At 45.2% G+C, this 27539-nt stretch overlaps 1 protein-coding gene across 10 annotated transcripts in view; it reads right to left on the reverse strand.

Moving 5' to 3' along the window:
- The window catches only part of LOC118548650 (general transcription factor II-I repeat domain-containing protein 2), a 51095-nt gene that overhangs the window by 5967 nt on the left and 17589 nt on the right, over positions 1–27539 (reverse strand). For 4 of the 10 annotated variants that reach the window (XM_078074499.1, XM_036112618.2, XM_078074503.1 and 1 more), the window contains exons 2-12: positions 24436–24539; positions 21308–21446; positions 19098–19214; positions 16372–16555; positions 16170–16198; positions 14391–14445; positions 14018–14061; positions 12511–12588; positions 6830–6886; positions 3178–3240; positions 15–92 (exon numbers count right to left, since the gene is read on the reverse strand). In XM_078074499.1, the coding sequence (XP_077930625.1) occupies positions 15–92; positions 3178–3240; positions 6830–6886; positions 12511–12588; positions 14018–14061; positions 14391–14445; positions 16170–16198; positions 16372–16555; positions 19098–19214; positions 21308–21446; positions 24436–24534 (943 nt within the window). In that variant the 5' untranslated portion in view covers positions 24535–24539. Of the gene's footprint in view, positions 1–14; positions 93–3177; positions 3241–3623; positions 5297–6829; positions 6887–11387; positions 11983–12510; positions 12589–14017; positions 14062–14390; positions 14446–16169; positions 16199–16371; positions 16556–19097; positions 19215–21307; positions 21447–24435; positions 24540–27539 lie in introns of those variants that run through there. The other 6 variants (XM_036112620.2, XM_078074500.1, XM_078074505.1 and 3 more) reach the window with 6 other exon arrangements.

A 27539-nucleotide genomic window follows, 5' to 3' on the forward strand; every position in this document is an offset into this window, starting at 1 on the left:
ATAGACTTCCATACCTGGAATTGTCACCTGAACAATGTTAAGATCTTCCACACCTGCCGCAGAATTGGTAATACTGGATGAATTTGTGCTTCCTAAAAACAGAAACTGAAATTTAGAACTTAAAGAAAATTAGGTTAATTCTCCTCTAAAAATGTCCATGTGTCACTCTGATCAGAGGCACAGACTCAACTTTTGAAGCTTCAGAGAACAGTTGGCTGCAGGAAGTTGGGTTCCATGCTCAGTGCAGAGTCTGCTTAAGATTCTCTCCCTCTCCCTCTGCCCCTCTGCCCTGCATGCTCTCTCTCTCTCTCAAATAAATAAATAAATCTTTTAAAAAATAAAAGTGCTCATCTGGTTCCATATTCCATAAGCCATCATAATAACTGTTGTCAGATAAAGGACAAGAACACACCTACAGATGGGCTTCCAAATGCCACAGTCTGTTGCTGGAGGCATGGTCATTATCTACCAAATAATTTACAGCGAATCCTTTAGAAAACTGCCCTCCAGAACAAAAAGGTGACTGGGCTTGTAGTCCCTGTACATGCATGATGCCCCACAAGAGAAGAGCACAATGGAGAGGCCATCTTGGAGAATATTTCCATCAACCTGCATTCAAATCACTGCTGGACTTGGATTCTAACATGGGATTCTTTATATTGTTTCCTTTTTTTCCTTAAAATAGAGTTGACATACAATGTTGCATTAGTTTCAGGGGTACAACATAGTGGTTTGACAAGTTATATTCTTTTTTTTAACCCCCCCCCTTTTTAAAGGATTTTATCTATTTATTTATTGGTCAAAAAGAGAGAGAGAGAGAATGCAAGCAGGGTGAGGGGCAGAGGGAGAAGCAGACTCCCCGCCGAGCAGGGAGCCCGATGTGGGGCTCAATCCCAGGACCCCGAGATCATGACCTGAGCCGAAGGGAGACGCTTAACCAACTGAGCCACACAGGTGCCCTATTTTTTATTTTTATTTTTTGAGTGAGAGAGCGCACGAGTGCGCACGAGCGAGGAGGGGAGGGGCAGAGGGAGAGGGAAAGAGAGAATCCTAAGCAGGTCCCACGCTCAGCATGGAGCCCGACAGAGGGCTTGATTTTACGAGCCTGAGATCGCGACCTGAGCCAAAATCAAGAGTTGGACGCTTAACTGACTGAGCCACCCAGGTGCCCCTGGAGATTTTAAGTGAAAGAAGTCAGGCCCCAAAGGGCACACATTGTACAATCCCACCTGTATGAAATATGTAGAAAAGGTAAATCCATAGAGATAGAGAGTAGACTGGTAGATACCAGGGGCTGGGGGAGGGAAGAACGGGAGGGACTGGTAATGGGTATGGGATCTTCTTTTGGGGAGATGAAAATGTTTTCAAACTAGATAGAGGTGGTGGTTACCCAACACTGCGAATGTACAAAAGCTACTGAATCATTCACTCCAAAATGGTTAATTTTTAAAGAGTCTCTAAATAAAAGCACTCCCAGGGCACGTGACTTAGCCAGTTCAGCATCTGCCTTTGGCCCAGGTCATGATCTCAGGGTCCTGGGATCGAGCCCCAAGTTGGGCTCCCTGCTCAGCGGGGAGTCTGCTTCTCCCCCCCTGCCCCCTGCCCCCCCACCCTCTGCCCCTCCCCCGTGCTCTCGCTCTCTCAAATAAATTGATAAAATCTTAAAAAAAAAAAATAAAAGGACTCCCATAGCAATTAAACAACATAAAGAAATGAAAGTCATCCAAATTGGTAAGGAAGAAGTAAAGCTCTCACTATTTGCAGACAACATATAGAAAACCCTAAAGACTCCACCAAAGAATTACTAGAACTGATAAATGAATTCAGAAAGTCTCAGGATACAAAATCAACGTATAGAAATCTGTTGCATTCCCATACACTAATAATGAAGCAGCGGAAGTGAAATTAAGAAAACAATCCCATTTACAGTTGCACCAAAAACAATAAAATAGCTAGGGATAAACCTAACCGAAGAGATGAACGACCTGTGCTCTGAAAACTAACACTGATGAAAGAGATTCAAGATGACACAAAGAAATGGAAAGACGTTCCATGCTTATGGGTTGGAAGAACAGATATTGTTAAAAAGTCCATCCTACCCAGAGCACTCTACACATTCAGTGCAATCCCTATCAAAATCCCAACAGCATTTTTCACAGAACTAGAACAAATAATCCTAAAATTTGTATGGAATCCAAACAAAAGACCCCAAGTAGCCAAAGCAATCTTGAAAAACAAAACATACTTAATGACAGTAATTCTGAGACCCATAACATTAATAAATATGTAAAATAAAAACTTCTCCTTCTCATATTAGGAAGATACTAGGGACCAGCTCATATTCCAGCAGCAGAGATGAAAATATTTCTTAGCAAGGGCGCCTGGGTGGCTCAGTCGTTAAGCGTTTGGCTTAGGTCATGATCCTGGGGTCCTGGGATCGAGCCCCGAATTGGGCTCCCTGCTCAGTGGGGAGTCTGCTCCCTCTCCCTCTGCCCCTCCTCCCTGCTTGTGTTCTCTCTCTCTCTCAAATAAAATCTTAAAAAAAAGAAAAGAAAATATTTCTTAGCAGGTAACTAAGTGGATCACAATGAAAGAAAACAGGCACATTGTTTTAACTAAATGCGTTCAAAATCCACAAGTTCCAGGATCAGTGTTGTCATTCATTTCCATGAAAAGTCAAAAATGTTTTAAAAACCTTTCAATTGTAAAGAATATCCTTAGAATATGTTTGTAACTATCAGATGTGGTTTTTAAACAGGCATCCAAACAAAAACCAAACAGATTACACGTCAGTCTGTCAGTCTTTTAAAGAAAATTATCTTACGTAGTGGATCTTAAAAAATAAATCTTTTTAAAACCACACTTTGAACTTGACTTCCTTTAGATCCTTGCAGTTAAACCGAGTTCATGGCTTCTAGGCCCCGGTCCATCCCCCTTCTTTCTTCCCTCACTTGGCATGGAGCATAGTCTGCTCCCTGGCCAGTGCTGATCTGCATGGCCTAAAACACACACACACACACACCCCACATACACACCCACCCCCTCAAGCCCCCCATATGTACCTATACACACACACCCCCCGAAGCCAGTTTCAATCTTCTCCCCATAATAACCCTTCAAGAAGAAATGAAAGCCACACTCAACAGCCTCACTCTGATGAGGCTTTTGGCAACTAACCTTCAATTTTCACCTCGGCTTCAGGGTCCTCACCCGTTTCTGAAGGGACACGCGGAATAGAATCTTGAAAAAAAAATTTCTAAAATGACATTCATTATTATGTATTCTCATGTTCCAACCTTTCACGGCTCCTGTAACCCAAACAGTAGCTTAGCCTGGCATTTTAAACACATTTCATACTTAACAACATGTAAAAGTGTAAATGTGAAAGTAATTTTATTTTTTTTAATTTTTATTTATTTACTTTTTTTTTTAAATTTTAATTCAGTTAGCTGACATATAGTACATCATTTCAGAGGTAGAGGTCAGTGACTCATCAGTTGCATATTAACACCCAGTGCTCCTCACATCACGTGCCCTCCTTAATGCCCATCACCCAGTTGCCCCATCCCCCCACCCACCTCCCCTCCAGCAACCCTCAGTTTGTTTCCTATATTTAAGAGCCTCTCATGGTTTGTCTCCCTCTCTGATTTCTTCCCATTTAGTTTTCCCTCCCTTCCCCTATGATCCCCTGCACCATTTCTTATATTCCTCCTATGAGTGAAACCATATAATTGTCTTTCTCTGATTGACTTATTTTGCTCAGCATAATCCCCCCTCCAGAGGAATGTTGAAAAAGAAAACCAAAGCTGGTGGCATCATAATTCTGGACTTCAAGCTCTATTACAAAGCTGTCATCATCAAGACAGCATGGTCCTGGCACAAAAACAGACACATAGATCAACGAACAGAATAGAGAGCCCAGAAATGGACCCTCAACTCTATGGTCAACTAATCTTCGACAAAGCGGGAAAGAATATCCAATGGAAAAAAAAAGACAGTCTCTTCAACAAATGGTGTTGGGAAAATTGGACAGCCACATACAGAAGAATGAAACTGGACTGTTTTCTTACACCATGCACAGAGATAAACTCAAAATGGATGAAAGACCTAAATATTTATTTTTACTTATTATTATTATTTTGTAGTAATCTCTACACCCAACGTGGGGCTCGAACTCATGACCCCGAGAACAAGGGCCTCATGCTCTTTTGACTGAGCCAGCCAGGCGTCCCTAAATGTGAAAGTAATTTTAACTTTAAGAGGGATCATAGGGTAAGAAAGGGTAACCTTATAAGGGATAAGGGGAGGCAAGAAACTCTCAGATACTATGAAACAGTACCCAGTTACCCACATTAGTGGACACAGAATGTCCTTCTATTGGAGGTAATGGAATTCCTCTGGTCATAAGCATTTTCTTGCTCTCATCAGAAATCACTCGGATAAAAGAAAGCCGGGTGCTTTGGGGGGCGGTTCCCCTGCCAGCAATCCCCTGGGGTTCAGTCTGTTATCACCCTAGAGGCACAACTGATTTTTCTAGTTTGCCAGAATTATGACAGACACAAGCCTGGCTGGAACGCTTTCGCCTAACTCTGGCTCATTTTAGAAAGCTTCCATCAGCTGAGACCTTTGGAGACCACTCTCCTCAATTGTTCGTAGAGGAAGAAAGACTCTAAACTAATTAGCTGTTGGATATTGGACTATTGGAAGGTAAGATGTAACGTCTGGGGGAACAATGGGTCTGCAGACCTCTCTGACTGTTCTTGCAGCTTCTTGACAATCTTTAATTGCTTCAACATAAAAAGTTTACAAAAAAAAAAAAAATCAGACTAATTCGGTTGTATCATAAATAGGCTTCCCGCTATACTGTAATAATAGAAATCTCTTGGGGGCCCCTGGCTGGCTCAGTCGGCGGAGCGCGTGACTCTTGATCTCGGGGGACTGTGAGTTCGAGCCCCGCGTTGGGTGTAGAGATTACTAAAAAAATAAATCAAACACTTAAAGAAAACCTCTTCAGAAACAAGGTATTTCAAAGACCAACATCCAGTGACATCTTTCTGTCACTCCACACCAGCTCTACCTGGACTCTCATGTAGGTTTTCCTCCTCCTAAATATGTCCTATCCTTTAAAAAGAATGACAGAACAATGTCTTTTTCATTTTTATTTATTTTTATTTTTATTTTAAGTAGGCTCCATGTCCAGTGTGGGGCTTGAACTCACGACCCTGAGATCCAGAGCTGTGCGCTGGGTTGGCTGACTGAGCCCGCCGGGTGCCCCCACAGAACATGTCTCAACGGGCTTCAAAGAAGGGAAAGAAAATGATGTAAGGGAGGAACAGATTTAAACTGAATTTGAAATCCCTGTCCTCCCCAACATCCAGAGAAGGTCAGAGACGGGGTTGAGGAAAAAACAACGAAAAATAAATGGCAGAATCCTGTCACATGTTATGACATGGATGAACCCCGGGGGGGGGGTGTCACACCAGGATGCGGGGCTCGATCCCAGGACCCTGAGATCACGACCTGAGCCAAAGGCAGATGCTTAACCGACTGAGCCACCCAGGCATCCCTGTGGTGTGTTTTTTAAACCACAGTATAAAAATGTATAATTTAGAAAAGTAAACGGAAGTTGAATAACGACAGAGGGGCTTGTCTTCTTGGTTTAAAGCAATTAAGTTTAAGATGATTAATTCTATGAGTGAATGAATGATTCTAACACTGGACTGGAACATAGCATGTTCTCTGGCAAAATATATCAAAACTCTTTTAGGTCAGAGAATTGAACCAAATGTTCAGGGAGCCATTGGAACTGTCCCCTACGATAAAGAACCCCAGATGCCCCCAAATCACAGAAGCTATTAAAAATGACCACACATTAGCTCCCTGGAGAATGCCTCTGACTTAGACAAAAATATAAATCATTTTGGAACCAAGATAGACATCCGACTCCTAAAAGCAAGGTCTTCTTGCCTGTAAACTGACAAAGATGTCCCATGCCTCTAGGTTTGGGGAGGAAATTCCCTTTATTCATTTTACCTTGGACATGTATAAACCATTTTAAGAGTTCAGGCCTTATACAGGATACTCAAGATTTATACACACAGGAAGGGAAGTACTATCAAATTTTACTTCTGATTCAAGAATTTCCTAGGGGTGCCTGGGTGGCTCAGTCGATTAAGTGTCTGCCTTTGGCTCAGGTCATGATGCCAGGGTCCTGGGATTGAGCCCCACATCCTCGGGCTCCCTGCTCAGCGGGGAGTCTGCTTCTCCCTCTTCCTCTGCCCCCGCTCCCCCCCCCAACTCCTGCTCTCTCTCTCTCAAATAAATAAATAAAATCTTAAAAAAAAAATTTCCTAAAATACTTTTCAACTCTGTTCAAAAGAATTTGGCGGGGGCGGGGGGCACCTGGCTGGTTGTCAGTGAAGCATGCAACTCTTGATGGTGGGGTCATGAGTTCAAGCCCCATGTGTGGTGCAGAGTTTACTTAAAATTGAAAAAAAAAAAAAGAAATTTAAAAAAAAGGAAATTTGGTATGACCGGCAAGAAGACAAATGGAATAAAGCAACAAATGGCACAGATGTAAAGTTTTCTTACCACACAACTTCTAATCCAGGTGCTTTAAGGAGAATCACTCACAGATCAGAAAAGGAAGAGTGACAGTTAAGGGCACATTTTAGCGCTAAGGCTCAGCTGGTTTTCTAAGGTGGCAAGCTGGGAAGCTGCCTTATTTTAGACATGTGTCATGGGTGTTTAAAAGACCGTGTTCTCTGCAAAACACTGTAAACTAGAACAACAAAACCAAAAAGAGGCTAAAATGCCTGGCTTCTCTAACCTTCCATTGGTAATTCCATTTCTATTACTTCGCCGCTCACACAAGGATGCTGGTTTTCTGAAAGGGAAGCAAACAATATATTAAAAAAAAAAAAAAGGCCAAAATAGAAAATGTAAACAAGAATTCATTTAAAACCAAGCCAACAGTTCAAGACCCACACAGGAATGTACATGAGAAATACTCCGAGTCCTTGAAATAAAATTCACACAAATGACTCCTTCTTTGCACTTTTTCTTTGTTGTTTTATCTGCACTTTGGAGAAGTTTCAAACCTACAAAAGCAGAGATGGTAGAATGATGCCATGTGTCCATCTCTGGTGCCAACAGCCACCAACTCCATATGCTCTTTTTCTGCGCCCCTCCCCCCACCTGCACCTGTTGTTAAGGTAAATCCCAGGTCTGGCAGGGTCGGGGTGCACAGATCACGCATGTGCAAGTAAGATGTAATGACTCATCCCTCACCTTCATCACATCACGATTCCCCCCAAACTAACAACTCTTCTTTATCATCAGCTCATATCTAGTCACTGTGCAAATTTCTTCAATTGTCTTGTAAATATCTTTTTTTTAAATGTCATATTTGGACATAGTTTCAAATTTACAGAAAAGTCACAAAAAAGAAATAGTACAGAGAAGAGCCACATACCCTCTACTCAGATGACATATGGATAACAGTTTACGGTTTTCCTTGATCATGTTCAATCTTTGCCCCCCTGCCCCCATTTTCCTATGTAGACAGATCGATGTATGTATACGGGACATCCTTTTCTCTTTCTCTGACCCATCTGAGGAAAGTTACATAGACCGTAGCCCTTCACCTCTGAATGCTTAATAGCTTTCCCTCCCCCAGTGCGGGATCCAGTTTGGGGCCAGACATTGTTTTTTTGTTCTCACTTCTCTTTCTTCTCATTTAACCTTATTTTGAGTTGGTCTGATGTTTCCTCGTGCACAGATTCAGGTTTTGCATTCTTGGCCAGACTACTACTGCTGAGATGATGGTGTGTCCTCCCCAGCGTACCATGTGCAGAGGCAGATGATGTGTGGGTCATCCTGAAATTCATGAGTTGGAATCTTAACCCCCAACGTGTTGGTATTTGGTGATGGGGCCACTGGGAGGTGCTTATGTCACGAGGGTGGAGCCCTCAGGAATGGAATCAGTGCCCTTGGAAAGGGGCCCCCCAGAGAGCTCCCTCACCCCTTCCACCATGTGAGGACACAGCAAGAAGATGTTCATCCATGTACCAGGACGGGGGTCCTCACCAGACTGCCAGCACCTTGGTCTTAGACTTCCCGGCCTCCGGAGTGGTGAGATACACATTTCTGTTGTTTATCATTCCCCTCCCCCACCCCACCTGCCCCCGGTCTATGGTATTCTGTTTTAGCAGCCTGAACAGACTAAGGCGGTGTCCACCTGCCTCTCACTGGTGATGTGAACCTTGATCGCTGGGTCAGGGTGCTGCTTGATTTCCCCACTGGATAATTACTATTTTTTCCTCCCTCTTGCAACTAACAAGCAGCCTGTGGATGGAGAAACATTAAGGTTGTTTAAGTATTCCACTCCTCTTCTAGATTTCTCTCTAGATGCCGTATCCACTGGTGACTCCTGCTTGACCCAGTCTTTTATTATAATGGTTACAAAATGGCTGTTTTCCAATTTCAGCACTCCTACCCAGCACTTGGCATTCCACAGGAATCCCTAAATGTCCTTCTGTAGCTGGTTTGTTCACATCAGGACCCCAACAGAGCCCACATGCTGCATTTGGCTGAAATGTCTCAAATATCTTGTACTATAAAACAGCTTTCTCTCCATTTCTTTTTTTAACTCGCCATCATTCGATGAAGAAATCCACCTTGTTGTGTTCCTTCCGTTCTGGAGTCTCCTGCCTGCGTCCTCGTGGTGTCATCTTCATATAGTTCCTCTATCCCCCGTGTTTCCTGCAAACTGGTGGGTAAATCTAGAGGCTGGATCAGACTTAGGTTTGATTTTGGGGCGGCAAGCATCCCCAAGGTGCACCTCCTACTGGATCCTGTCAGGAGGCACACGAAGTCTGCTCACCTCCAAACCTTTGTGATGTGAACTCTGGACCAGTGAGTTCAGGAAATGTCAACCGAATCCATTTGTGATAACGTCCCCATCAATGTTTTATGAATGGCTTTAGTGGCCATTGATGATTATTGCCAAGAGGCATGGCTTCATTGGGGGTTGTAAAATGGGGACACTCTATGACTTTTTAAAAGCCTTGTTTTCCCCCCAAAATTCTTTTTTTTTTTTAAAGTAAGCTCTATGCCCAATGTGGGGCTTAAACTCATGACCCCGAGGTCAAGAGTCCCATGCTCCACCAACTGAGTCAGCCAGGCACCCCCATTTAGCCATTTTTAAATTGGGTAGTTTGTGTTTTTGTTGTTGAGTTAAAACAGTTCTTATTCTATTCTTGTCTGTTTCATCTAGGTTACTTAATGCTGGCATTCAATTTTCTGTATTTGTGGTAGGCAGATGGCCTCCCACGGATATCCAAAACCTGTGAATCTCCTATGTTACGGGGCAAGAGGCAATTAAGGTGGTAGATGGAATTAAGTTTGCTCGTGAAGCTGACCTTCACAAAAGGAGATTATCCTGCATTATCTGGGCTCAACATAATCAGAGGGGCATTTACGTGTAGAACAGGGAAGTACAGGAGTCCATGTCAGTGATGGGATGTGGGAAAGACAGTGTTAATTCCTTGATCTTGGGCTTCTGTATCCACTTTCCCCTCTGCCTGGAAGGCTTCTCCCCCAGATTGTGCAGTGTCAGCTGGGAAGAAAACCACATGGCGTTGAGACTCTTACCTCTGCCAATGTCAAGGGAACCTGGGCGCAGTGTATCTCAGCAAAGCTGGTCCTGTGCATTCTCCATTCCCAGGGGCCCCAGAGATGGGGTCCCTGCATATATAAAATACCTCATGGGACGTCCATGGTCTCCATGTTGGCCAAGTCATGGATGTGTGCATGTGCTCAGGGGTCTACCCAGAGGTCTGTGTTGCAGGTGGACGGCGAGGTCCAGGTGGGCTGGGGTGGGCGGGGGAGTCAGACTTTCATATAAACCTTCCACAAGCCCCTGGGCCCTGGTGCAGCCACAACTGACGTCACTGGGAGCTCCACAAAGGCTAGTTGACATTCAGAGCAGGGGGCATTTGTTGCCTTTATGAGTTTAAACATTTCTCCCTTACTTACGTCAGTACTTCAACATGTGAGGATTTTATCTAAATGGTCGCAAAAACATTCAGTACCGTGGAATACCGTCCGTGATGTCAGGCAATTTTCACCCTTTGGGCATCAAGAAGCAAGGGGCCCCACTTAAGAAGCTTTTGTACAGGGCGCCTGGGTGGCTCAGTTGGTTAAGCAACTGCCTTCGGCTCAGGTCATGATCCTGGAGTCCCGGGATCGAGTCCCACATTGGGCTCCCTGCTCGGCGGGGAGTCTGCTTCTCCCTCTGATCCTCCCCCTCTCATGCTTTCTGTCTCCCATTCTCTCTCAGATAAATAAATAAAATCTTAAAAAAAAAAAAAAAAAAAAAAAGAAGCTTTTGTACAAAGAAGAAGTCTTGAGTCCTTCTGTCATTTCCAAGCCAAGCAGGAGAAAGATCATAAATTATACACTTAGCCTAAGTGGTGTTCTTCAAATAATGTGCTTCTTTCTGAAAAACTGAAATAGAATGATTGTAGGTATGTCTATCTAATCATGTACTTATTTCACTGCTGCCTTTGGGAGCAGACTCTGTAAGTAACCTAGATTCCCCCAACTGTATACATTTTGATAAATCTCAAGGTCATTTAAGTTGAAAAGGATATTCTTGGGAGTCAAGATGTAATCATACATACTTTTTTTTCAAAACGGGAGTGATCGAGAAACAGGTGACACTGATTCTTTGTGAGGGACGCGCTCAGTTCGGCAAGCACAGGCGAGTGCCTGCTGTATGCACGGCCCTGGGCTTGGGGCCCTGGGGCTCCGAGCTGCGGGAAGACCGCTGTGTCCTCCCCCCAGGAGCCCGCCCCCGGCTAGGGCCGTCTGTCCGCAGCAAAAGCCCAAATACCACACAAGCAGGCGGTGCTGAAGACTGTGTGCACTTCGGGAGCTGAAGGCTCCCTGCTCTGCTTGAGATTCTGATTGTGCCCAGAAAGGGGTGGAACTTGCTGGAAGCCTGCAGATCCAGAAGGGAATCACACGGAGGGATCGGCTTATATAAAAGTCGGTGGAAGGAGGATTCAGGGCATGTTTCAGGAATCAGCCTGAGCAGGGTGTCTGAAGAACGGAGGGAGGGTGATCGTGGTGGGAGGCAGACAGAATAGGAAGGGAGGCTAGAAACAGCGATGGAAGACACGGGTGATGGGGAGCCACAGACGGTGTGTGAGCAGGGGAGGGAGGTGACAGACCCCATTCTCTGGGAATAAATGATTGGGGGACAGGGGGTAGGATGGATTGAAAAGGGATCCTAAGGGACCGCAGCAGACCAGCCGTGTGGGGGGGGGCGGTGGGGGGACCGGCCCAGGACAGAGCAATGACAACCGACACTCTCATTGGTCTTTAGTTTTTGAAAAAGTTTTTTTTACTATAAGTTACGGAGCTCAGTAATGTTGCAGGAGTATTTCAAAGGTAAGATTTCTGTAGGAAACATTTCAAACCTGGTCATGTTTGAGGAATTAATTGCGAATTGTCCCACAGTCTGCCTGCACTCACAGAGGAGTCAAAGACGAGACAGGATCCGGATGCTTACGATGCTCACATGGAGGCTACAACGTCCTGTCGTCAAACTGGTATCATGCTGGGGGGTCCAGCAGGATTCTGGTCTCTGGGGAGAGGCCCTAGCCAGGCAACTACACGGACCACCTTCCTGTGCCCCCGTGTGACAAGTGTGCATCTCTGGTGATCTGTGTCTTCTGTTCCCCGTTTAACTTGTACGATGTCAATGAAGCAAATATTATTAAGAACGGGCACCTGAGTTTCTTCACTCTCATATTCATGTCTTTTAACTTCTGATACTTTCCCAGTAATTTAGGGAACAGACTGGACAGGAGAGGATCGGAGAGAAGTTGTTTTGTCTTTTTTTTTTTAAAGTAGGCTCCACGCCCAGCACGGAGCCCAGTGCAGGGCTCGAACTCACGACCCTGAGATCAAGACCTGAGCCGAGATCAAGAATCGGACGCTTAACCGACCGACCGAGCCACCCAGGCCAATATTAATGGACACACAAAATAAGAATACCTAACAGACAAACTCAAGTAACATACACCCTGGATTACCTTTACCCTCACATTTGCCTTGAAGCATGTGGGTTTAGGCTACACGGGATCTATTTTATGACTGTAAAATGCTTTATACCAGGGGCGCCTGGGTGGCTCAGTCAGTTAAGCGTCTGCCTTCAGCTCAGGTCATGATCCTGGAGTCCCAGGATCGAGCCCCACATCGGGCTCCCTGCTCAGCGGGGAGTCTGCTTCTCCTTCCTCTCGTGCTCTCTCTTTCCCTCCCTCCCAAATAAATAAATAAAATCCTAAAAAAAAAATGCTTTACGTCAAATGGCCTTACGCTAGATCCCAGGAACATGGGTCTTTTTTTATTACTCTCTGCCTGTTTTTTGGATAGGGGCTAATTACAATTTTCCGTCACCAATAACTGTTAGGGAAGAAAATGAGGACAAAATGGTATTACCGTGTATGTTATATCCATAGTAATTAGGATCTTCTGATTCCTTCTTGACCGACACAGCCCCCTCTTTCACCGCCATGCCTTTGGATGCAATGAAAATGATAAAACCATGTGTTAGGCCACAGCGACCCACAGAGAACTGTGAGCTGCTGAAACTCCAGGCTCTGTCTTGATTAACATGGGGACTCGGGAGTCAGCAAAACGACGTGGAGCTGACATTCTCTGAGCAAACGGGTAACCCATGTAAAAATATAAGTCATAGCAACAAAACAACATAAAATCAATATAAAAGGCAAGAAGGAAGGAGGGAGAGAAGGATGACGAAAGGAACAGAAGGAGGGAGGGAGGGAAAGAAGGGAAGAAGGCCGAGTTCCCAGCTTGAGAAAAACATTCCCTTTCAAGACAGGGGCATGTACACGTGTGTTTATGCAAAACCCCAGTAAATATTCTGTAATGGGACCTAAACTGGCATCTATATATATATATATATATATATATATATATATATATATATTTTTTTTTTTTTAGTTTTTATTTAAATTCCAGTTAGTTAACATACAGCATAATATTAGTTTCAGGTATACAATATAGTGATTTAATACTTCCATACATCACCCGGTGGCACATGTAATCTCTACTCACCTACTACAATGGAGTGGATTTCAAAATTGCAAATCCCGGGGGGGAGCCACGTTAGTGAAACCAAAAGCCTTTCGTCAGGGAAAAGTGTGGTAGGCTGCAAAACTAGCCACAGGCTTCTCCCCCACCCCAACAGTGCACGCCTGGCTTGTCTGCAATGTCTCTCCCCCTCTTTTCTAGACGTGGAGGCTACTTCTCCACCCTTTAAAGCTGGGCTTGCTTTGGCAAATGGGACGGGGGCCAACAGGATGCAAAAGCCGAGGCCTGGAAAGTGCTGGTGCATCCGGGCTCCTGCTCTGGGACTGAGTGGCCATGTGAACGAGTCTGGGCTAGCCTCCCGGAGGGTATGAGACCGTGAGGAGAGAGGCCCAGCTCTCCCAGCGGAGGCCTCAGACCCAGGAGCGAGGCCAGCCCAGAGTGGAGGGACTGCCCAGCCAACACATGGAACTGGGAGAAAGACTAATTGTTGTGTTGTTGTTTTTTTTTTTAAAGATTTTATTTATTTATTTGAGAGAGTGAGAGAGAGAGAGCACGCACACAAGATAGGGGAGGGGCAGAAGGACAAGCAGACTTCCCACTAGCAGGGAGCCCGATGTGGGACTCGGTCCTGGGACTCCGGGATCATGACCTGAGCTGAAGGGAGACGCTTAACCAACTGAGCCACCCAGGCACCCCTGAAAAGTTCTAGTTTCTCACTAAGTGTGATATTAGCTGTTGGCTTTTTGTAGATTTTTTTTTTTTGTCCCATTGAGAAAGTGCCCCCCCTTCCTACTTTACTGAAAGTCTCATTTTTTAGAAGTAAAACAAAAGAACGGAGTCAAATGATAACGTGCTAAATACTTGATTCTAAAAGGCATGGGTGTATACATACCCGTGTCTTCCATGGGCTCAGTTTTCACACTGATGGGGCCACAGCTGAAAAGAGAAGGGAACCTCTGTCAGGACAAGCCGGGTCGGGTGAGAAGCGACCACAGGCATTGGGACACGCTGTACTCAAATCCCCCGATATCCACGCCGTCCTAGCCCCCCCTTCCCACTAGCGACTGAACACAAAACTAACTAGTTAATTTACTATTAACGTTCTTAGTAGTTTGTTATACAATTAAAGGTGTCAATTGAACATAGTCTTAAAATCCCCAAATCCTTTCGAATAAAGAATATCTAACAAAACAAGGGAAACTTCCCATGGTCTAAAAACTAACACTTCGGGGTTATGTGTGGATTTTATTTTTTATTTCCCTTACCTTTCGCTCGGCGATGTCACCGACCTCTTAGCATCTGCGGCCACCACAGGCCCACCTGTGCAAGAGTAAAAAGACACACGCTAGCGTCTTTCCGCACCTTGAAAATGCCAACGTTCAAAGGCACATAAGGTGAAAGCAAAGGTAGAGAGAACAGAACTCCAGCTCCAGGCCTTACGAAATCCTACTGGGCAGAGACCAACTCAGAGCGGCCCTCGGGTCCTGGGGCCATGTGTGTGGGCAGAATGGGGGCCAAGGAATAGACTTGGGCTGGAGCGACCTCACACAAGTCACTAAACCTTCCTGGGCCTCAGCTTCCTTGTCTGCAAATGGTGGTTGGGTGAGGATCATTTAATACGTACGAAGTGCTTAGGATCGTGCCTGGTACAGCCTATGAGTCGAGTAAGTGAGCTGCTAGTCTTGTGCTATAATAAAAATACAAGCCATCTGGGACAATGGTCACCTGGTCACCTGCTGCCCCTCACCCTCAGGTCCCTGCTTTAACAGCAGCTAGGGAATTCTAGGAACTTACAATTGCTCTGGAAATGGGTTTTGCTCTGTGAGTAGTTCGGGCTCAGGACAACGTCACGTTGCCCTGTGTACCCTGAGTGTGCCTTGTGAACTCTACCCCACCCCTCCCCGGGGCCTTTTGTTTCTGTACCTATGTAGTCTTGGACTCTTAGACCTGGTCTCTCAAGGACAGCCACGGCCCACCGTTTCCAACTATGTTCCAGAATAAGGAAATAAGAAGTGGGCAGAGGTGGATCTCCAAATGCTTCTGACAAAATTCTTATTTTTTGGTCTCTTCACCATCATAAGTTAAGATTATGAAGGGTCGTGGGTTCTGAACCGTGGCCTCCAGCACCCACCCACCCATGTCGCTTTCTGCCTGAGCACATGGGATGGGCTTCCTGGCAGAACCAACATGTTGAGACCCTGCTTAGCTTGAGAGCCTCGTCCTCCACGAAAGCCCTCCTGATCACAAAATTCTAACCCCTTCCCAGGATTCTGGGGAGGACCACCAGCCATCCTGAGACGATCACGGGTCATCGCCGGTTCTCTGTTGGACAGTCTCGTTCTTTCCAGACCGTGAGTCTCAGAAGCATGGGAATGGTCATACCTCCTAGACCCACTTCCGAATCCAACAATGCCTAGCCCATGGTTGCGGCTCAAAGACCATGAAGTGACCCAGCATCCTCATGTTCCTGCCCTCGAGGACAAGGTCAGCTCTACTGCCCTCCGTGTGCGGGCTGTGGAAGCTTGCCGGGCTGAGACCTGGGAGCAGAATCCTGTCTTAGCTCTTGCGGGGGGGCGGGGGGGTCCTTCCCTGAGCTGCACACCCTGCCAACAGCATAACCTCCCAGCCCTGGGGTGTCAGAGGTTGTTTCCTCCATGGGGAGAAGGCAAGGAATACACAAGCTTTAGAATGTGCCAAACTTGCATTTTAGTTAAGAAAAGCAGAACTGGGGCACCTGGGTGGCTCAGTGGGTTAGGCGTCTGTCTGCCTTCAGCTCAGGTCATGATCCCAGAGTCCTGGGATCGAGCCCCGCATCGGGCTCCCTGCTCCACGGGAAGCCTGCTTCTCCCTCTCCCACTCCCCCTGCTTGTGTTCCCTCTCTCGCTGTGTTTCTCTCTGTCAAATAAATAAAATCTTAAAAAAAAAATAAAATAAATTAAAAGAAAAAAGAAAAAATTTTTTTAAATTAAAAAAAGAAAAAAAAGAAAAGCAGAACTGGCTTAGCAGCCAAGGACAGTCACCGAGTATGAGAAGCTGTCACTTACCTAGCTGACTCGCTGGACCTAGGAAAGGTCTGCAAGAAAACCGACACTATTACCCGACATGAACACACAAGCAAGACAGATCAAAATTCTGAATAACCAGCTTCTAAGTGTAACAGGACTTAATGAACAAATGAACTTGAAATTAAGCTGCCCATTTATCCTCAAAAGAACTAGCTGTTACGAGGGGGACAGAGCCTGCCACCTGTTTATGACGAATGAAATCCCCGCTTTGTTCTCCAAGATCCATTTCAGGGTGGCGAGACCGTAGTTCTCAGGGTGTTGAAAGGCCATGCCTTCTGGAAGCCCCTGCACGACCACAGCCCCAGGGTCTCGGAGAATCTTCTCGTACGGAACAGGCACCATTGCCGTTGTCCCCAAGGCTTTACCTAGAGGAAGAGTCCAGATGCCTTTAGAGGGAATGACCCTACCGGCTGGTTTCATTCCGTGCAGTAAAGAAATACAGGTGGCGACACTCGGCTTTGAAGCTAAAGTAAAAGCTAAAGTATCCTGTTCCTTACAACCCGAGTTAATAAAGTTCCCAAAGGGCCCAAGGAAAAATGTATAAAACATTTTACTTTACATCTTCACATAAGAAAGAGGGAATAACAGGTCTTTTTTCTCCATTCTGTTGGAGGTGGTGCACCCAGGGTTGCAGGGAGCACCCCATGGTTATTCAGGCTGCTGTCGACAAGGCATGGGAGCCCCCACCCAAAGCTTAACCGTCCCTACGTCCCTACGTCCCTTACGTCACTCTGCTCCAGTTACGCCAACTTGCCTGCAGAGAAGTTATGGAATCAATGTGGCCTCACATCACCATCTTGGGGCCGTGTCAGCCTTCCTGCGCTGGCTGACCAGCCCCCCGGGGGAGGAGCCCCATTTTTCTCAGAGAAGTGTAGCCTGAGACCCCAAGATCCCCTGTGTTGGGGGTCCCTCACAGCCAAACGCTCACAGGGACCTGGAGGTCCCATAAATATGTGAAGCTCTCTTTAAAAATGACAAACAAGATCCTGAGATGCTAAGAAAGGTGCTTATATCACAACTAAGTACAACACCTGTGTAGCTATTTGGTTACCTAGGCTTTTTTTTTTTTTGAGATTTCATTTTTAAGTAATCTCTACCCCCAATGTGGGGCTCGAACTCACAACCCTGAGATCAAGAGTCACACACTCTTCTGACTGAGCCAGCCAGGCGCCCCTCTCGGTTACCTAGCTTTTTTTTTTTTCTTGGTCACCTAGCTTTTTATTTTTTATTTTTTATAAAATTTTATTTATTTATTTGACAGAGAGAGAGAGACAGTGAGAGAGGGAACACAAGCAGAGGGTAGTGGGTAAGGGAGAAGCAGGCTTCCCGCAGAGTGGGGAGCCTGACGCGGGGCTCTATCCCAGGACCCTGGGATCATGACCTGAGCCGAAGGCAGACGCTTAACGACTGAGCCACCCAGGTGCCCCTGAAAATACTGTGTTAGGTATTAAAAAAAATCCCCATCTTGGGGCACCTGGATGGCTCAGTCAGAAGAGCGTGCAACTCTTGACCTTGAGGTCGTGAGTGCGAGCCCCACACTGGGTGTGTAGAGATTATGTAAAATAAATAAATAAACTTAAAAAAAAAATTCCCTATCTTAAATGCTTGTGAAAGACATGAGTAGGTGGAGAGACCAATGACGGTGACGTTGGCACCCGAAATAGCAATGAACATCTATAATACAGTTAACCCTTGAAAAACATGGGTTGGAACTGCACAGGTCCACCTGTACATGGATTTTTTTCAATAAATACAGCACAGTACTATAAACATGGTTTTTCTTCCTTAGGATTTTTTTTTAAAGATTTTATTTGTTTATTTGTCAGAAAGAGAGAGAGCACAAGTAGGCAGAGCAGCAGGCAGAGGGAGAAGGAGAAGCAGGCTCTTCGCTGAGCAGGGAGCCCAACGTGGGGCTTGATCCCAGGACTCTGGGATCATGATCTGAGCCAAAGGCAGCTGCTTAACCGACTGAGCCACCCAGGAGCCCCTCTTTTTTTTTTTTTTAAGGATTTTATTTATTTATTTATTTATTCTAGGGAGGGGGCAGAGGGAGAGGAATCTTGGAATACCCACTTAGCACGAAGCTTGACACGGGGCTCGATCTCATGACCCTGAGATCATGACTTGAGCCGAAATCAAGGGTGGGGCCACCCAATCGACTGAGCCACCCATGAGTCTCTACTTATGATGTTCTAAATAACACTTTCTTTTCTCTAGTTTATTTTATTGTAGGAATACATCGTATAATACACATAACATACAAAATATGTATTAATCGACTATTTCTGTTACCAGTAATGCTTCCCGTCAACAGTAGGCTATTAATAGTTAAGTTTGGGGAGGAGTCAAAGGTTAGACACGGATTTTTGTCTGTGCCGGGGGTCATTGCCCCTAACCCCTGCGTTGTTCAAGGGTCAACTGTAATTGCATTGGCCCTCCACTGGGGGCTCCTTAAAACGGGAGCAAAGAATGAAGACTGAAGTCTGGTCAATCGGGAGCTTTCCATGGACCACAAGAGATCAAGCTGTCTTCTGTAAGACTTACTTCAGTCCTGGGGTGCCTGGGTGGCTCAGTGGGTTAGGTGTCTGCCTTCGGCTCAGGTCATGATCCCAGGGTCCTGGGATCGAGCCCCACATCGGGCTCCCTGCTCAGCGGGGAGCGTGCTTCTCCCTCTCTCTCTGCCTGCCACCCCCCTGCTTGTGCTTTCTCTCTCTCTCTAATAAATAAAATAAAATCTTAAAAAAAAAAGACTTATTCTGGTCCTGAAGAACTGGCTCTTCCCTTAAAGAGAATGTGGAGTTTTAAGCATCAGAGGCATCTAAGGGGTCACACCAATAAGGTGATCTGTACCACTGTCCTACTCCTTAGTGAACTATTCAGAGAATTAATGCTTGACCTGAACTTTACCGTAACAAAAGCAGAAATAGTCCTCGACCGCTTTTCTGAGTATTTCCGTTTCTCCTGAATCGATCTGCATCCCGTTCGCTGGGCATGGGGGCTTGGCCGCCGCCCCTTCGGTAATGCCTGTGAGTGAGTGAGAGGCACAGACTCATTATCCAAGCGCTTGTCTTGTGCACTCCCTTAATGTCTATGCTTCTGGTATTTGTAAAGCAAAAAGGGGGAAGAATGAACAAACATAAAACACGATTTTTTTTAGTAAATTCTACCCCCAATGTGGGGATCGGACACACGACCCTGAGATGGTCACATGTTCTTCTGACTGAGCCACCCAGGTGCCCCAAAACAGGATCTTTTAATTAAGAAAACCCACAGGGATGGGGCGCCTGGCTGGCTCAATCGGTAGCGCGTGCAACTCTTGATCTCAGGGTTGTAAGTTCAAGCCCCATGTTGGGTGTAGAGAGAACTTAAAAAATAAAATCTTAAAAAAAAATTGGGGGCGCCTGGGTGGCTCAGTCAGCTAAGCATCCAACTCTTGATTCCAGCTCAGGTCGTGATCTCAGGGTCGTGAGATCGAGCTCCACTGAGCCTGGAGCCTGTGCAAGATTCTCCCTCCCTCTCCCTCTGCCCCTCCCCACCCCCACGAATGCGTGCTCTCTCTCTCTCAAATAGATAGATAGATAAATAAATAAATAAAAATTTTAAAATTAAAAAAACACAAAGAACAGGGTATTTATGATGGAATCCCTCTCTCCTTCCCATTTATATATGAACTTGACATATGTAAATATATATTTATGTCCATATTCCCTCTGACCAACACTTGGAAACATCTACATCTATATCCATCCTCTCTCTCCACACTCACAATCACATTATATCCTCCGATAAATCTTTGTGGGTTTTTTTTTTCTCTTTCTTGGTTCCAGAAAATACTAAGGTGCTAATTCAGTATTTGGTAGATGACCTACCACGGTAGAGATCATCACTATACAAGTAGGTTTTAACACCCTAGACTAGTTTCATATATGGCCCCATATGCTCACTAGTGATCCTTGCCACTCATAACACATTGAAGGCTCTGAAGGTTCCAGAGTGGAAAAAGGGAAAATGGTTATTAACTCAGAGGAATACCTAACAAGCCCTGAGTTTTTTCCCTTTCCTTTGGGAACAAGTAAATTAAGAATTTTTTTAAAAAGATTTTATTTATTTATTTGACAGAGAGAGACACAGCGAGAGAGGGAACACAAGTAGGGGGAATGGGAGAGGGAGAAGCAGGCTTGATCCCAGGACCCTGGGATCATGTCCTGAGCCAAAGGCAGACGCTTAACGACTGAGCCACCCAAGCACCCCTAAATTAAGAATTTTTAGGTACCTGGGTGGCTCAGTCGTTAAGCGTCTGCCTTCAGCTCAGGTCATAATCCCAGGGTCCTGGGATCGAGCCCCGCATTGGGCTCCCTGCTTGGCGGGAAGCCTGCTTCTCCCTCTCCCACTCCCCCTGCTTGTGTTCCCGCTCTCGCTGTGTCTCTGTCAAGTAAATAAATTAAATCTTTAAAAAAAAAAAAAAAGAATTTTTTTTTTTTTTTTAAAGATTTTATTTATTTGCGAGAGAGAGAATGAGAGACAGAGAGCATGAGAGGGAGGAGGGTCAGAGGGAGAAGCAGACTCCCTGCCGAGCAGGGAGCCTGATGTGGGACTCGATCCTGGGACTCCAGGATCATGACCTGAGCCGAAGGCAGTCGCTTAACCAACTGAGCCACCCAGGCGCCCAAAAAAAAAAAAATAATTTTTAAAAAGATTTTATTTACTTATTTTAGACAGAGAAGGCACATGTGGGGGGGAGGGGAGAGAGAAAGAATCTCAAGCAGACTTCACGCTGAGTGCAGAGCCCGACACGGGGCTTGATCTCACGACCCTGAGATCATGACCCCAGCTGAAACCAAGAGTCGGATGCTCAACCGACTGAGTCACCCAGGCGCCCCAGATTCTTTGACAAAACCAGGGTGCTGCTGAGGACACAGGACAAAATACACTTGGCCCCGTTTCCTGGACTCCTCGGTGTTGGGCAGCTACTCACTGGGGATGCCAAGTCAAAAGAGATGTATCAGAACCACTTTTAGGTTAATGCTTAGGATACCTTAAAAGAAAACATTACATAAGTCTTCCCAGCAAATATTTTAAGAGTTATGCATACAAAGGATAAAACTGTTAACGCCTACAGTATTTTGCAAAATCCTTCTGTAAATCCGTCCTGGCATTGACAAAAGCGCGTCCTTTCTCGGTTCCGACGACAAACACGTCTGTCTCATACATGGCAATGCAGACCACTTCTGCTTTGGACTTGGCCAACTCCTTACACTGAAATAGAAACAAAGAATACGGTGTTATACACCAGGGCAGATCCAGATCTTGTGGAGCCTGAGAGATCTGTTTTAAGAAAAGAACACGGGGGCGCCTGGCTGGCTCAGTCAGTAGAGCATGTGACTCTTGATATCCTGATTGTGAGTTCGAGCCCCATGGTGGGCACAGAGATTAAATTTAAGAAAAATACAAAATTAGGTACAAAAATGAGCATTCATTTAGAATGAGAAAAATCTCCAAGACAAAGAAACAAAACAAATCCACCAAGCAAATACCATAAACATCATAAAACCCAGAGAACATATTTTTATTAACTTATTAATTAATATTTTTATTAACTTATGATACTGTGGTTTATAACAATAAATAATATATTTGGTCTTCCTCCACTGTTCCTGGCCCAGAGCTCCTAAAACCCTTGGAATTTCCTAAGAGAGCAACAAAGGGATCTTTTTGCCAAGGTTAATGTCAAGGTCAGTGAGGGTACCTGATGGGGCTGGTTGCCAGGGGAACCAACCATGTGACTGGAGGAGCGGCACTTTCGGGCCCGCCCCCTGGCCTCTGGGGAGGGGAGAAGGGCTGGAAGTTGAGTTCAATCCCTAGTGGCCAGTAATTTAATCAATCGTGCCTATGTGTAATAAAGCCTCCATAAAACCCCAAAAGGACAGCGTCGGGAGCTTCCGGGCTGGTGAGCACGTGGGGATTTAGGGAGAGTGGTTAACCGGGAGAGGAGCCTCCACACCCTTTCCCCATACCTTGCCCATGCATCTCTTCCATCTGGCTGTTCTGAGTCACATCCTTTTTAATAAACCGGTAATCCAGTAAGTAAACTGTTTCTCTGAGTTCTGTGAGCTGCTCTAGCAAATTAATCGCACCCAAGGAGCGGGGGCTCTTTGGAACCTCCGATCTATAGCTGTAGGTCAGAAGCACAACAACCTTGACTTGATGTTAGCATCTGAAGTGAGGGGTGGCCTTGGAGGGTGGAGCCCTTAACCCGTGGGATCTTACGCTCTCTCGACATAGACTGAGTCAGAATTGAGTCAAATTGTAGGACACCCAGTGGCTGTCAGAGAATTCTTGCTGCTTGTCAGAACTGGGGGCAGTATCTTTACCAGCTGACCTGCCTTTCCAACAGGTCTTTTTCCCCTGTATTTTTGGCTACAGACTCTTCGACTGCCTCTTTCTATGACAACAATTTTATAATATTTTCCATAGACAGAATAGAGAGATAACTTAGTATTTCCTCCAACCTGGTGGAGTATGTTTTTATTATTGATGGTAGGGATGCGCAACAGGTGAAAATTCATACATAAGACACACTTCCTGTTCATCGTAGGGCTACAGGTGTATGTCCTACAGACAAGAAATCCGTTAAATTTACTTTGTGTAAATCCTTCCAAAGACTGAAAAGAATGTGTGGTGTATTTATAACTGCATATGCTACACTGGTAGGTATATTCCTGACCAGAGAGAACTTCTGTGTTGTTTTTTTTAAGATTTATTTATTCATGAGAGACAGAGAGAGAGAGAGGCAGAGGGAGAAAGAATCCCAAGCAGACTCCCCGATGAGTGTGGAACCCGATGTGGGGTGCGATCTCACGACCTGGAGATCATGACCTGAGCTGAAATCAAGAGTTGGACGCTTAACTGACTGAGCCATCCAGGCGCCCCCCCCACCACCAAAAAACAACTTCTTAGTTCCCAGAGGGTTGAGGGAGGGGCGGGTGGGGAGTAATTTTGTTCAGTGAGTGCAGAGTTTCAGTTGAGGAAAATGAAAAAGCTCTGGATAGGGATGGTGGTGACAATTACACGACAAGGTGAATGTATTTAATGCCCTTGAACTGGTTAAAGTGGTTAAAATGGTAAATTTTATGATCTCTATCTATCTTACCACTGTAAAAACCAAAACCAAAACCAAAACTCTTAATTTTCCCCCCAAGAAAACCTCACAACTCACATCCAATCTGTTGCTAAGTCCTGTCAACACAGGTCCTTCTAGAAGCATCACTTCTTCCCACCTCCATCATTCCCAGCCTCGTCCATGCCACCGAAATCTCCTGCCTGAACCATAGCCTTAGCCCGCTAACTGGTGTCCCAGCATCCCACTCTTGTTCCACGTTCACCGACTGTCCTCACAAGCACCACGCCCCCGCATGACTCCTTCACTCAGAACCTTCCAAACGCTTCCCACCACCCTGCGGAGAAAGGCCCAGAGCTCTACATGATCTGGCCACCTGGGGCCTCTTGAACCTTACCTCTGACCACCTCTCCTTTTCTCCCCCTGCTTCAGTGTTACTGGACTTCTTGATGCTCCTTGAAAATACCACTCTTGTGGGCGCCTGGGTGACTCAGTAGGTTAAGCATCCAGCCCAGTCATTTTGTAGAACGTCCCTTAATTTGGCTTTGTCTGGTGTTCCCCCATTAGATTCTGGTCTGCATTTTTGGCAGGAATGCCACAGAATTGGCAAAGCCCCTTCCTGACGCATCATGTCGGGAGGCACATGATGCCAGTCTGTCCCCATTACTGCTGATGTTCACTCTGATCGCCTGATGAAGGGGGTGTCTCTCAGGCTTGTCCACTTTTATAAAGGTGCTGGTTTTCCCTTTCTAATCTATAAGTATCTTGTGATCAGATTCCTTGAGATTAAGGACATTTCTCACCAGGTTTTCACCCACACGGTCCATTTTACACGTTGGAGCTAACTAGAGGCGTATAAATGGACTATCAGCTTACCTCTGAATTCAGAGCAAAAACATTCTCAAACAAAGGAACAGAGGCGCCCTTGTTAAATTTTCAGATCTGGAAAGCTCACGTTGATGTAATTACATCCATAGCATAAGAAGTGCCTTTTACAGTGACCTGATGAGCCCGGGACCTCTGTGAAGAAGGCTACAGTTAAATAGACAGAGTGAAATGTGGCCCAGGTCTGCTATTTCAACAGTGGTCCAACTGGGGGACATTTTATAGAACCGCAGACCGCCTCACCATGGACTCCAGAGCAGACACGAGGAACGTCACCACCATCCTGCTCTCCGAGGACTCCTCGGTTTCCACGGGCAGGGCGGACACTTCCACTTGGGCCATGATCCCTGTCCAAGAGAAGTAACAAGAAAGTGAGCGGTGGAAATCCACAGTATCCTCTAAGCATGCGTTTAGAGCTGCGACGGTCCTCACTGATGACCTAGTTCCAACCTCCCTTTATAGGTGAAGAAACTAACCAAAGACATAAAGTGGTTTGGGGGCGCCTGGGTGGCTCAATCGGTTGAGCGTCGGCCTTCAGCTCAGGTCATGATCCCAGGGTCCTGAGATCGAGTCCCGCGTTGGGCTCCCTACTCAGCGGGGAGTCTGCTTCTCTCTCTCCCTCTGCCCCCCATCCTGCTCCTGCGTGCTCTCTTGCTCACTCTCTCTCTCTCAAATAAATAATAATAATAATAATAATAATAATAATAATAAAGACGTAAAGTGGTTTGCCCAAGATCTCTGGCTAGGAATGCTAATTTTCATGAAGGGTGTTTTCCACTAAACCTGGACATCATCTCCTCGCAAAATAAATTCAAGTACTTTGCTGGAGAAGCATGTTAACCACTTCCCGATGACATCAGTGCCCGACACCACATTCTGACTCCCAGCCACAAAAGAGAGAGAAATGGGTTTGTACACTCAAGGTGGGAAGAGATGATCCCAGCTAAGATTTCTCTGGCATAAAAGCTCACTCAAAATTCCTCCGAGTTCTAAATCAAGGTAGCATCCCAAGATGTCTCTGAAAAAATTTCTCTAACACCATAAAAAGGATTTTTTTTAAAATTTATTTATTTGAGAGAAAGAGAGAGAGGGCACAAGCAGGGGAAGCAGCAGAGAGGGAGAAGCAGGCTCTCCGATGACCAAGGAGCCCAACGCAGGCCTTGACTCGAGGACCCCGGGATCACGACCCAAAAGCAGATGCCCAACCAACTGAGCCATCCAGGCACCCCCATAAAGAGGATTTTTTGAAGTAGAGCATTCTAAAGAAATACTGCTGGCTATGTTATGGCCCCAAAGCAGTTGGATTAATTATATTGTAAGCAAAAGATAAATTAACAGATAACATGAATAGGTACACGGAAGGAAGCCGAAAGATAGATCGAAGGGAGTGAATTATGGTGGTTGTATAAGGTTATTCAGAAATATTCACATACGTCTCTCTCTCTTTTTTTTTTAAGATTTAATTTATTTATTTGACAGAGAGGGAGAGAGCACAAGCAGGGGGAGTGGCAGGCAGAGGGAGAGGGAGATCAAATTGCTTTGGTTAAAAATTTTTATAAATCTGGGGCACCTGGGTGGCTCAGTTTGGTTAAGCGTCCGACTCTTGATATCAGCTCAGGTCTTGATCTCGGGGTCGTGAGTTCAAGTACCATGTTGGGAGGCTCCCAGCATGGAGCCTACTTTTTTAATAAATCAGTCTCCCTATTATGAAATAGAATGTGAAAGGTGAATGGGACTTCATACCAGGCATGACCTGGCCATGAACAAGTAAGGAAATACACACGCTTCAATTTGGACCTTTTCTTTTTATTTTATTATTATTATTTTTTTAAGTAGGCTCCATGCCCAGTGTGGAGTCCAACATGGGGCCTGAACCCATGACCCTGAGATCAAGACCTGAGCTGAGATCAAGACTTGGATGCTCAACAGACTGAGCCACCCAGGCGTCCCCAATTTGAAGCTTTTAAATAATTATCTTAAAATAAAACTTTGATTCTCCGTATCACACCCATATTTGAGAACAAGGAGAAGTCTATCACTATAAACTACTTACACGTGGGTAGTTTATAAAATGAAAAAAATGACTAGGACATGGCCTTCTATGTCCTTAAAATAACCTCCAAGTTCAGAAGTCTCTCAATGAAGCAGACCAAAAAGCAAAGTGGAGCACCTGTCCCTGAACTCAAACATTGTTCATGTCTGCAGATTTTATTCAGCAAGAAGAAAAATGGTCAAAATGATCATTCACTGTCTCCTTTTGAAAAAGTTTTTATTATAAAAATTCTTTAGCTGGGCGCCTGGGTAACTCGTTTGGTTGAGCGTCCAACTCTTGATTTTGGCTCAGGTCATGAACTCAGGGTTGTGGGATTGAGCCCTGGGTCGGGCTCCACGCTGGGTGTGGAACCTGCTTAAGATTCTCTCTCTCCCTTTCTCTCCACCTCTTACCACACCGCCCCACCCCTGCTCACGATCTCTCAAAAAAAAATTCTTTACAACTGCTGTAAACTAAATCCTCACTGGGATTACATTTCATTTCTTTGAAATACCTGTTCGTGTCATTAAAAAAAATTTTTTTTAAGATTTATTTATTTATTTTAGAGAAATCATGTGAGCAGGGGGAGGGGCAGAAGGAGAGGGGTAGCGAATCCTCAAAGTAGACTTGCCTCCGAGCCCACCATGCTTGATCCCAGGACCCTGAGATCATGACTGAAGTTGAAATCAAGAGCCAGCCACTCAACCAACTGAGCCACCTAGGCGCCCCCAAAATTTTTAAAATCAAGGTATATTTTATGTAAAGTTCACTTTTTAAAAAAGATTTTATTTATTTGACAGAGAGAGAGAGAAAGAGAGAGCACAAGCAGGGGGAGCAGCAGAGGGAGAGGGAGAAGCAGGCTCCCCACTGAGCAGGGAGCCCAATGCGGGGCTCGATCCCAGGACTCTGGGATCATGACCTGAGCTGAAGGCAGACGCTTAACTGACTGAGCCACCCAGGCGTCCCTGGGTTAACTTTGATTGTAATACTGCTTTATGTAGAATATTTTTGTTGATAGGAAATATACACTGTTAAGTATTCAGGAATAATGGGGCCACAGGTTGATAATTTCTCTCAAATGGTTCAGAAAAAATAAAAGTTCTTTGTATCATACTCCCAACTTTTCAGCAAGTTCAAGATTATTTCAAAATTTTAACAATTATTTTTAGAAACTGACCATACTCTGTGTCAATTATTTGTACATTTCTATTTTCAGAAATTGTATGGTCCATCCTATGGGTTATATAATTCTATTTTGGGGAAATCAGTCTCTAGAATGCACCATTAAGAGTTCAGATTAAATTCTTTCATGAGA

Source organism: Halichoerus grypus, chromosome 6 (genome assembly GCF_964656455.1).
Source record: "Halichoerus grypus chromosome 6, mHalGry1.hap1.1, whole genome shotgun sequence".
Classification (NCBI taxonomy): domain Eukaryota; kingdom Metazoa; phylum Chordata; class Mammalia; order Carnivora; family Phocidae; genus Halichoerus; species Halichoerus grypus.